Source organism: Sturnira hondurensis, unplaced genomic scaffold (genome assembly GCF_014824575.4).
Source record: "Sturnira hondurensis isolate 20B ecotype Veracruz unplaced genomic scaffold, ASM1482457v3 Scaffold0008992, whole genome shotgun sequence".
NCBI lineage: Eukaryota > Metazoa > Chordata > Mammalia > Chiroptera > Phyllostomidae > Sturnira > Sturnira hondurensis.
The window spans coordinates 4,865,896-4,878,496 of NW_028081623.1; the positions used below are offsets into that span (position 1 = coordinate 4,865,896).

Here is a 12,601-nt window from a genome sequence, read left to right on the forward strand (position 1 = left end):
CCCAAAACACCCAAAAGCATGGATATTGAACGGTATGCTATTAAACAATGAATGGGTCAAGATTGAAATTAGGGAGGAAATCAAAAATCTTCTTGAAACTAATGAAAATGAAATCACCACAACCCAAAACTTATGGGACACAGTGAAGGCAGTCCTGAGAGGGAAGTTCATAGCAATACAGGCTTACCTAAAGAGGATAGAAACATTTCAAANTTACTATGAAGAACTGTATGCCAAGAAATTTGAAAATCTAGGTGAAATGGACAAATTTCTAGAAAAATATGATCTTCTAAAACTCAATGAAAAAGAAGCAGAAAACCTGAACAGGACAATAACAGCAGCGGAAATTGAAGAAGTAATCAAAAAATTCCCATCACACAAAAGCCCCGGACCAGATGGTTTCACAGGAGGATTCTACAAAGCACTTAAGGAAGAGCTAACCCCTATTCTTCACAGACTATTCCAAAAAATCCAAAAGGTGGAAAAACTCCCCGACTCTTTTTATGAAGCCAGCATCATCCTAATTCCAAAGCCAGATAGAGACACAACAAAGAAAGAAAACTTCAGCCCAATTTCACTGATGAACATAGATGCTAAAATCCTCAATAAAATATTGGCAAATCGCATCCAACAATACATCAAAAAGATCATACACCACGACCAAGTTGGATTCATCCCAGGGATGCAAGGATGTTTCAATATTTGTAAATCAGTAAATGTAATACATCACATAAACAAAATCAAAGACAAAAATGACATGATCATATCAATAGACGTGGAAAAAGTTTTTGATAAGGTACAACACACATTTATGATAAAGGCATTCAGGATAGTGGGAATAGAGGGAGCATTCCTCAATAGAATAAAGGCCATATATGAAAGACCCACAGCCAACATCATACTCAATGGGCAAAAACTGAAAGCTTTTCCACTAAGATCAGGAACAAGACAAGGTTGCCCACTTTCACCACTTCTATTCAATATAGTATTGGAAGTCCTAGCCACAGAAATCAGACAAGAAAAGGAAATAAATGGTACCCAACTTGGACATGAGGAGCCAAAACTGCCACTGTTTGCAGATGACATGATAGTACACATGGAAAATCTTATAGACTCCAACCAAAAACTGATTGATCTAATAAATGAATTTGGCACAACAGCCGGATACAAAGTCAATATCCAGAAATCAAAGGCGTTTTTGTATACCAACAATGAAACAGCAGAAGCAGAAATCAAGAAAAAATCCCATTCGACATAGCAAAAACAAAAATAAAATATCTGGGAATAAACCTAACCAAGGCGGTAAAAGACCTATATGCAGAAAACAACACAACACTGAAGAAAGAAATCAAGGAAGACACAAACAAATGGAAACATATACCGTGTTCATGGATTGGAAGAATTAACATCATCAAAATGTCCATACTACCCGAAGCAATTTACAGATTCAATGCAATACCTATTAAAGTACCAATGGCATATTTCACTGATGTAGAACAAACACTTCAAAAATTTATATGGAACCATAAAAGACCCCGAATAGCAGCCGCAATATTGAGAAAGAAGAACAAAGTAGGAGGGATCACAATACCTGATATCAAACTGTATTACAAGGCCACTGTAATCAAAACAGCCTGGTACTGGCATAAAAACAGGCACATAGACCAATGGAATAGAACAGAGAGCCCAGAAATAAACCCAACTCTCTACAATTAATATTCGACAAAGTGGGCAGTATAATAAAATGGGGTAAAGATAGCCTCTTCAACAAATGGTGTTGGGAGAACTGGACAGAGACGCGCAAAGAAAAGAAACTCGAGCACCAACTTACACCATACACCAAAATAAATTCAAGGTAGATAAAAGACTTAAATATAAGCCAGGAAACCATTAAAGCCCTAGAGGAGAGCATTGGCAAGAAAATCTCAGATATTCCATGCAGCAATATTTTTACTGATATGGCCCCTAGAGCAAGGGATGTAAAGGAAAGAATAAACAAATGGGATCTCATCAAAATTAAAAGCTTCTGCATGGCTAAGGAAAACATTATCAAGATAAAAAGAGAAGCAACTGTTTGGGAAAACATATTTGCCAATGATACCTCAGACAAAGGTTTGATCTCCAAAATATACAAAGAACTCACTTGACTCCACTCAAAGAAGATGAGCAACTCAATTAAAAATTGGGCAAAGGACTTGAACAGACACTTCTCCAAGGAGGACATACAGAGGATCCAGAGACACATGAAAAGATGCTGGATATCACTAGCTATCAGAGATGCAAATTAAAACCACAATGAGATACCATTTTACCCCAGTCAGAATGGCCATCATAAACAAAGAAACAAACAACAAGTGCTGGAGAGGTTGTGGGGAAAAGGGGACTGTGGTCCACTGTTGGTGGGACTGCAGACTGGTAGAACCAGTATGGAAAACAGTATGGAATTTTCTAAGAAAACTAAAAATGAACGTGCCTTTTGACCCAGCAATTCCACTTTTAAGAGTACATCCTAAGAACCCTGAAGCACCAATCCAAAAGAACCTATGCACCCCGATGTTCATAGCAGCACAATTTACAATAGCCAGGAGCTGGAAGCAACCTAGATGCCTATCAGTAAATGACTGGATCAAAAAGCTATGTTACATTTAGCCCTGGCTGGTGTAGCTCAGTGGATTGAGCACGGGCCTGTAAAGCAAAGGGTTGCCAATTCGATTCCCAGTCAGGGCACATGCCTGGATTGTGGGCCACGTCCTCAGTGAGGGACACATGAGAGGCAACCACACATTGATGTTTCTCTACCACTCTTTCTCCTTCCCTTTCCCTCTCTCTAAAAATAAACAAATAAAATATTTTTAAAAAGCTATGTTACATTATACAATAGAATTCTATGCTGCAGAAAGGAAGAAGAAGCTCCTACCCTTTGCAACATCATGGATGGAACTGGAAAGCATTATGCTGAGCAAAATAAGCCAGGCAGTGAAAGACAAATACCATATGATATCACTGTTAACATAAATCTAAACAACAAAACAAACAAGCAAGCAAAATATGACCAATGACACTCAAATATGAAACAGGCTGACAGGGACCAGAGAGGAGAGGGGAGAGAATCACAGGGGGAAAGGGGATGGACTCACATGAACTAGTATAAAGGACACATAGACAATATCTAAGGTGGAGGGCGGAAATGGGAGGGAGGTGGGGAGAACTGGGGCGGGGCAGGGCTGGGAATATAAGACCGAAAACTGTACTTGAACAAGAATTAAATAAAAAAACTTAATTTGAAAAGAAAAAGATTACAATAACTAGTGGTGAATCTAACCAAAGATGTAAAAGACCTGGAGACTAAAGTAGGTACAAATAGATGGAAACACATACCATGTTTGGTGATTAGGAAGAATTAACATCACTAAAGTGGCCATACTACTCAAAACAATGTATAGATTTAATGGAATTCCTATTAAGATTCCAATGATATATTTCAAAGTAGTAGAACAAATAATTCAAAAATATATATGGAACCAAAAATGGTCCCAAATAGTAACAGCAAACCTGAGAAAGAAGAACAAAGTTGGAGGAATCAAAGTACCTAATATCAAAGTATACTATAAGTCCATAGTATTCAGAACAGCATGGTACTAGCAGAAAAACAGACACATAGATCAATGGAACAGAATAGAGAGATTAGAAATAAATGCACGTCTTTATAGTCTATTAATATTTGACAGAGGAAGTGAGCACATACAATGGGCAAAAGATAATTTATTCAATAAATGGTGTTCAGAAAAATGAAATTACATTATATTCTTATGTCACACACAAGAATAAATTCAAAATGGACTAAAGACTTAAATATTAGACCTAAAACCATAAAAATTTTAGAACAAAACATTGGCAGTGAAATCTCAAAAAATATTGCAGCAATATTTTTTGTGATATAGCTCCTCAGGCAAGAGGAACACAAGGAAAAATAAGCAAATGGGACTATAACAAACTAAAAAGTTTTTGCACAGCAAAGTGAAAACCATCAACAAAATAAAAAGACAACTTACAGAATGGGAGAATATATTCACCAATGATATACCTGCTATGGGGATTATATCCAAAAATTTATCAAGAACTTATAAAGCTCAACACCCCAAAACCAAACAATCCAATTAAAAAATGTGCTAAGGACCTGAATAGACACTTCTCCAAAGAGAACATACAGAAGGCCAAGACACATAGGAAAAGATGCTCAATGTCACCAATCATCAGAGAAATGCAAATGAAAACATCAGTGACATATTACTTCACACTAGTCAGAATGGCTGGCATCAATAAATCAACAAATGACAAGTGCTGGTGAAGATATGGAGAAAGAGGAACACTTTTGCACTGTTGGTTGGAATGTAGATTGGTGCAGCTACTGTGGAAAGCAGAATGGAGATACCTCAAACAATTAAAAATGGAACTGCCTTATTACCTAGTAATTTCACTTCTGTGAATTTATCCAAAGAAAACTGAAACACTAATTCAAAAGAACATTAGGAGACCGTTTTGTGTGGCATGGGCCCCGCTGCCACTCAGAGATGCACAGGACTCACGCCCATGGATAGGTTCTCCTTTGGGGAATCAGGCCTGCAATGTACCTAGGCCACTTTGAGTCTTGCTTTTTTTTGCTAAAAACTCCCTCACCTGAATTTGTGGCAAGCATTTACTGCAAAACAACTTCCTAAAATCCATGCTAAACCTTCCTAGGACCAGGGTAGCTGGTCCAACCACTTTTCTCTTTTCATTTGCAAATACCCTTCTTGTGTGACATGATTATCCGGCATGGGCTCCTTTGTTGTTTGTAAAAGGTAATCACCTAAAGTGAATCTGTGCATAGTAAATGAGGACCATTATGCAATGGTTGGAGAAACCCAATAAAGGCTAGTCACAGCAAGGGCCAATGCTTTTGTTCCCCTTGAGAGAAAAGCCATGCTGTCCCTTTTCCTCCACCAGACTCGGTAGTCTGTGTGAATGTCTCATTTCATCCATAATGACTCGGACACTGTGGGCCGGTGTATGCATCGTATAAGCACCCCTATGTTCACTGCAGCATTATTCACAATAACCAAGATCTGGTAGCAGCCCAAGAGTCCATCAGTAGATGAATGGGTAAGACAACTATGGTACATTTCTACAATGAATATTGCTCTGCCATAAAAAAGAAGAAAATTTTACCCTTTTGTGACAGCATGGATAGACCTGGAGGACATTATGCTAAGTGAAATAATCCAGTCAGAGAAAAACAAATACCATGTGATTTCACTTATATGTGGAATATAATGAATAAATTGAATGAAAAAAACAAAATAGAGTCTCATAGATAAAGATCAAGCTGACAGCTCAGGAGGTGGGGGTTAAGGGGTAGAGGGATCTAACAAAAAAGAAAAGGAATTCATAGACATGGACAACAGTGTGGTGATTGTGGTGGGGGAGGGGGTGAATGGGGTTGGAAGAAGATATAAGGGGGATAAATGATAATGGAAAAAAAATACAACCCTGTCTTGTGTGGCTGAGTGGATCGAGTGCTGGCCTGTGAACTAAAGGATTGCTGGTTTGATTCCTGTTCAGGGCACATGCCTGGGTTGTGGGCCATGTACTCAGTGGTGGGGGGTGTGAGAGGCAACCACACAATGATGTTTCTTTCTCTCTCTTTCTGCTTCTCTTCCCCTTTGCCTAAAAATAAATAAATAAAAAATCTTTGAGAAATACAATAAAAAAGGATTTGTATTACTTCTGTAATTTATGACTTACTTTATTATTGGACCTATGCTCTTATGAGATCAAGTATTTGCCATAAATCACATAAAAATAAATGGGAAAATCTTCTCTATTGAATGATGGGTAATATTTAAAGAAAAAATAAAGAACACTGTCCTTACATCTCCAGCTCTGAGTTTTTTGCTTTTGGACTCTGAGCATTTTATGATCCTCTATCTTCAGAATCCCAGCTTTAATAAATGGGACTCAGACTTGTGAATCTTCTGCAACTTCATCCAACTTGTTAATTTACCACATGTTCTAAGGTGTTCCAACCAGAGCTAATGCCAAAAAATCGCAATAATTTTTCATTGGTTTCCACCATTCCCTTGTTATTTCTCACCAGGTTCACCATTGGTTCCCTGATTCTTTCTGGGACTAGGATAGACTGCTGACACATTCCCTGAATAAAAGGGATGGGACTGTCAGTACCCACTGTGACTTGGGGATTCAGGAAGGTCCACATGCCACTATTTTCATCTGTGTGTACATTTCCTCTCAGCACACACATGCAATGTGAGGAGTGTTTGCTCTATGGGTTGCTGGTTGTAACTGACATGAGCTGGATTTACAAAGCACACCCCCAAGATCTGTTTGTTTTTTCCCAGTTGCTAGGTCTCAAAATCTACACTGAAAAGGACCACGGTGCTGGTTATACCAGCAGAGGACCAGATGTTGTCACAGTGGTAATGAGGTTTCATTCCAGGGGCCAACAAGTACGGTATGAGACAGCTTCTGACGTGCATTTTTGCTCATGAGAGAGACTGTGGAAACAAATTAATGATGTATACTGTGGGCAAGAAGTTGAGGAGTGGCACTATACTTATTTCTTATTTACCATTTCTTAATTAGGTCTTTCTCCTGAATTAAAACTGTACTACTTCAAATCTAAAGCTGTAATTTTATGTAACAGCAATAGTCTATCACCGAAATACCATTCTTTGAAATTCAAGGTGAAAGTGAGAACTATGTTGTATTAATGTTGATAATTTCTAATTAATTCATCACTTTTTTCCTGGCAATTTACAGCTTGGCTTTGCTGACAGAAAGTTTTTAGTAGATAGTATAAAAAGAGGTCATGTCTTCATTGCCCTCCCACCCCCAGAGATAATTTTGAACATAAGTTTGAGCAGATAGAATAAGGGCTTAAAAAAGCAATGTAAAATAGAGAATCTTGCTTTATTGGGAAACTATTTAGAAGGTCAGAATGCAAAGGAATCTTGTAAATAGCAAAAGAAATAAGCCAGCTGGGAGATGGGGGCTGGGGAGGGGATGCAAGTCTTCAATGATTTACTTGGTAGAGACTGCCCCACTGGCCTGGGATGAAGCTGAGGAAGAAGAGTATGGCTAGGAATCTTGTCTCTCCAGGCAGTGATGTAGATTTAGAGTGAGAATCAGAGGGAGTAAGACAAGTCTCTATCCCTGTGAAGTATAGTCAGACCTGGCTTGGTTTTTCCTGGTGTTCACACTCTCACTGGAGGAGGTTCCCTTGCTTGACATTCTCACAGATCCCTTCACTACTCCCTCATGGCACTTACTGCATTTCTTAGGTACATATTTGTGCAAGTCTTGGTGAATGTCCATCTCCCTCACTAGATTGAAAACTCTATGAAGGAAGGGCTCATGATATTGTTTTGTCCACTAGCCTAACTTCCATCTACAGTGCCTGACAAATAGTAGGTGGCCAATAAATATTTACATTAACAAAATTTTTATATTTATTAAACAAATGAATGGATAGTTGGAGCATAGCCACAAAGAGCACTGCCAAGAATAGGCTGTAATTTTGGTTGACTCAGAAGCCAAATGGCAGAGGTCTCTGGAAGGACACTTGCACTTTGTTGCCAGTGAATGATGTATCAGTGCTTTTTAATTTCTTTTTCCTTTGTATGTTACTTCCTTGCTAAATCCTTTACATTATACAGTTTCCTGATGACTCATAAAGCCCTATAATCTCACTGTTATAGTCAGGTGTACACTCACTCTTAGTCTCCATCTTTTCCTCCACCACTTTCTTGGCACACCATCCAAATGTAAATATAGGCCTTAGCATTGCCCATCTTTCTTCTTAACTCATCCAGTCACTTATTTAAAATGTTTCAAGCAGAGACAATGCAAACTTTAAGACAGGGATGTCAAACTCCTTTCCACCGGGGCCCACATCAGCCCCATGGTTGCCTTCAAAGGACCCAGTGTAATTTTAGTATAGTATAAATGTAACTACTCCTTAACTAGAGGCAAGGATCTTGGCGCTGCTGCCAGGTAGAAACAAGGTGCCTGGTGGATAAAACAAGGTGGAAGGCCAGATTCAGCCCACAGGTCTTGTGTTTGCCACCTGTCCTTTAAGATGTTACAACAAAGAAATGAAGGAAATGATTTCTCTCCATTGCTTTACGTAATTTCATCTCTGCAGCTTTGATACTGTTGTCTACTTCCTAGCTTTTTAAAACTCTTGGATGCTAGATCACCATGCTCTAGGTTTCTCTCCTACGTATCCAGTCATTTCTCCTTTCTCTCCCTTCTTTCATTCCTTAAATGTGGATGTTTCCTAGGATGACTCCTTTGCCTTTCTTCCTTCCCTTTCTCCTCATGATTTCTCTGGATGTCTTGTTTTAGCTGCAACATTTGTACTCAGATCCTGTCCTGAGCTCTACTACAATTCCAGACTCTTAGTTTCAACTCTCTAGTGTCTGCTTTCATGAATCTCTATTTGTGTTTTGCTAGAGTTTCCTAAATAATTTGTTCACAATGGATGTTTCGTCACTCGAGTTCAACCTCCATCTGCTACTAGAGTTGTTTTCTTGAAAAATAAAGCTGAGTGTGCCAATCTTCTTTGAAATACCTCTTATAAATTACCAGGTCTGTGGGTTGTCATCATCACTATCATCATGGTTATACAAGTGCCTACTGTGTGCCAGGCACTGTTCTAACCATTTCATGTATGTATTAACTCATTTAATTTTCGCAACTGTTTTGTGAGATAGGTACTGGTTACTCCCATTTTACAGCTGAGAAAACTGGGGCACAAAGATGGTGTGTAATGTGTTCAAGAACACACAAAGGCAAAGTCCATGATTCTCAGTTTGATTACAAAACCCTGTTCATGACCGTTCTCAAGAACACACAAAGGCAAAGTCCATGACTCTCAGTTTGATTACAAAGCCCTTTTCATGATGGTTCTCAGCCTCTCTCTATCTTCCAATTGCATGAAACATATCTTTTTTCTCAACACTCCACCCTCTTTCATATGCCCTGTATTTATGCCTGCTCTTCCCACTAGTAACTCATCATTTACATGGTTATGTTTTACTTATCCATTAAGATTTAGTCACCAAATTATTTTCTCTGTGAGGATGCAAAACCCTCTAGACAAAGTTGGTTACTCCCATCCCTGTGATGATACTAAACTTTGTGTACATTTGTCTTGTCACAGGACATTTTTTGCCTTATTGTACAGTAGGGCTCTGCTATGTATCTGGGTCCTCTAGAAGACTATGAGCTCCTTAAAATCAGGAAGTTTTGCTCTTCTTTCCTTTAGTAGGGGCCTTCTATATAGTTGGCTTTCAAAAATTGCTAGAGGAGCCAGTTAATCAGAAGCTCCCTGAGGTCAAGGACCTCATTTTTCTTCTTCAGTGCTGTGTTCCCAACTTCTAGCATAACACATAGGAAGTGTTGCATTGATATTTGAGTGAAAAAATGAACTGGATTGTCAGGGTTTTAATGAAATTCGACCAAGCAGAACTTCCTATTTTGCATTTCCTAATTTGCAGGCAGCAGTCTCAGCAGTGCCTAGATGGGATCTCTTGGTGTTTAATACATTTAAAAAAATTAAAGTTAAGGCATGAGTGGTATTGTATTTTTCTTGACCCCTTTTAAATTGTCTGATAATTAAACATCATAGCATAGATAGATAAGAGTATATCCTTATTGTAGGCCAGTATCTGTATTTGTAATTTAATATATTCATATTATATATTACAGAACTATTTAGTTCTTACCCATAACTACTAAGAATAAAAAAATAAAGCTGCTTGCTTGTTTATAAGCACTGATGTATTAGGATTGGTGGAATTAAATCTTTTATAATCTAAAAATTACTTTCCAGTGATTGAGAACAAACAGAAAAAGGGTTGTAAGAAGAGGTGTCCAGGTAGCCTCGCTGCTTGGACAGGGAGCCTTTACCTGCTGGCCAGGCTTGATGGGTGAGAGTGTGATGCCCTGGGTATTGATCACTGGCAGGATCTGGTTCCCGATGACTGTGGCGATGATCTGGCCCTGAGCATTTGTCAGGAGCTGGGGCGTGATTGACTGCACTTGAAGACCTTGAGCACCACTTGCTGCCTGACTCGATGGCCCGGGATTTGGCATCAGAGGAATGGTCCCAATTATCTGCAAAAGATAGGCCCAGAGGTGAGGTGCCAGGCTCTGCCCTGGGTCCACACCTGTATCTGAAGACCACTCTTTCCTAGTCTCTGTAGGAGGCTTCCTGAGAGGCCACTCAGGATCTGTGAACAGACCTGGAGATCTGGAGATTCAAATGTGGGAGAAAGTGGGAGGTGATGAGAATCTGAAGGAGAGATAGGCATACATAGACTGAAGGGGAAAACATGCTATTTAAAAATGAAATCAAGTACTAGTGATGGCAGAAACATGATTGCTGTCAGGGCAGCCCAAGTGTGTGCTTCATCTCAGAATCAGATGGAGGACAAACTCCTCTTGGCATTTACAACCCTCAATCATCTGCAAAGCCACATCCCTTGTCAACAGTGGCTCCTTCAACACTATGTCCATTACATCCTTTCCTCCCCTCAGTTCCCCTCTGCTCTCTCCTTTTCTCTTTTCCTTCATCAACATCCTGCTTCTCTCGCCAAGTCAGGGGTCAGCTCCATGATACCTTAGCAGGACTGGGGCTTCAGCACCCAGGTACCCATGACTGAGAGCCCAGGTTCTGGAGTCAGGGAGATAGGCTTCCATTCTCAGCAGGGCCACCTATTAGCTCGGTGAGATTATTCAAGGAATCTAAGCTTTCTGAGGCTTGAGAGAGTTTCAAACAAAATTTTGAAACTCTTAAAATAGAGGTGAAATAACTACTGACTGCTGAAGTAAAATATAAAAGGGTGCATTTTAAACTGAGGTCTAGCCCTAGCTGGTGTGGCTTGATGGCCTGAGTGCTGGCCTGTGGACTGAGAGGTTGCTGGTTCAATTCCCTATTGGGGCACATGCTTGGGTTGTGGGGACATGGGCAAGGCAGCCAATTGATGTTTCTCACACATTGATGTTTCTCTCCCTTTCTTTTTCCCTTCTTTCCTCTATCTCTCTCTAAAAAATTAAATAAACCAACAACAACAACCTGTAGTCTAAAGGTTAGAGGTCAGGATTTCTTGGCAGGTGGCAGGGATGGTTCTCTTTGCATTTAGGAGCCACTGGCCTCAGTGATAGGATCATGCAGAGAGCCACAGGAAGTGTCTGGCTGGATCTCATTACTGTGCTAAGGAGAAAGGCAGCATGAATAGAGCAGCAAGTATACAGGGTGTCTGTGAGCTTTAGACACATCCATACATTGTTAGAGACAAATTGAATCTGTAAAAAATAGAAATTTGATCCATGTTTCCAGTGTTATCGACTCTCCTGGGGAAGTCGTGGAGCTCGAGCTTGGAGGCTTTGCCCTCTGCACTCCATGGGATGGTTAACCAGCTCTGCTCTGCTGGTCATCTTCTATGGCCACCCCCCAGAGCATCACTGCAGTGGCGTGGCACGGGGGCCACCAAGACATATTAAAATTGCTTCTCAGGAAGTGCTTTCACATGTAGGATTTCATTTCAGTTCACATTCTTAACAACAACTCTGAGAAGTGGGCTTTAGTCCCACCCTACTTAGTAAGTAAGACAAGGATGGCTCAGTTGTGATTCGACAGAGGAATTCGTAAGTGACAAAACTGGAGTTGGAGTTCAGGTCTGGCTGACTCCCAAATGTTTGCTTTTCTGTTATGTCACCTGGCTCCCACAACATGGAGGACATTGGAGAGAACCAGCTCTTTGTAAAAACACTGCATTCTGTCTGCATTTTCCTCCCAGACAATAAGCTGTTTCAGGACTAAGTTTACACATAAATGATTGTTTCCTACTCCAACTGTACCCTAAGTAGGCTTTTAAACATAGTTTCTCAATAATGTACAGCTTCTAGACTCTAGGGTTCCAGGTGCAACTTTAGCTCTGCAGAAGAACTGCAAAACCACACCACTCAGTGACAAAATTGTCCCTTCCACCCCCCCTGCTTATTTCCCCATTGCTTCCACCATGAAAGCCCCTGTTGGACAGCATTAATGGAGAATCTGTGTGAATATCAAGTATCAGTGGCAGTTGTCAATGGATGCTGATAAAGGTCAAGCAATTATTTCAAGAGTGGTCAGCAGTCCCTTAGGGAGTTTGCAGCTCCTCAGTTTCACTGATCAAGCCTATGATGCTCATCCTGCAGCATCAGCAATGAGCATGTCCCATCAGTGCTAGCAAGGTCAGGAGAAGTACACATCAATAAATTGGAGCACATAAGTACTTTATTGATGAGCGGTCTTGTGTTAAGCAGCTGAGTATTCAATGGCTATTTCCATGACCTCACAAGAATGTGAAGAGACATGGGGAGCAAGGTCCTTTTCTGGATCCCACACCATATACTTCCCATCTCCACATCTGTACTGCATACTCTACTATTCCACTTTCCACCCTTGCACTGTGAAATCTACCGTTCCTCTCTCCACACTTGCTGTATACTCTACCAATCTCATCTCTAAACTTACATTGTGAACTGTACCATA

General features: G+C 40.0%; 1 protein-coding gene across 1 annotated transcript in view; it reads right to left on the reverse strand.

Moving 5' to 3' along the window:
• Positions 1 to 12,601, reverse strand: part of POU6F2 (POU class 6 homeobox 2) — a 460,076-nt gene that overhangs the window by 34,133 nt on the left and 413,342 nt on the right. Inside the window, exon 6 of the mRNA XM_037056530.1 lies at positions 9,973 to 10,179. Within this exon, the coding sequence (XP_036912425.1) occupies positions 9,973 to 10,179 (207 nt within the window). The remainder of the gene's footprint in view (positions 1 to 9,972; positions 10,180 to 12,601) is intronic.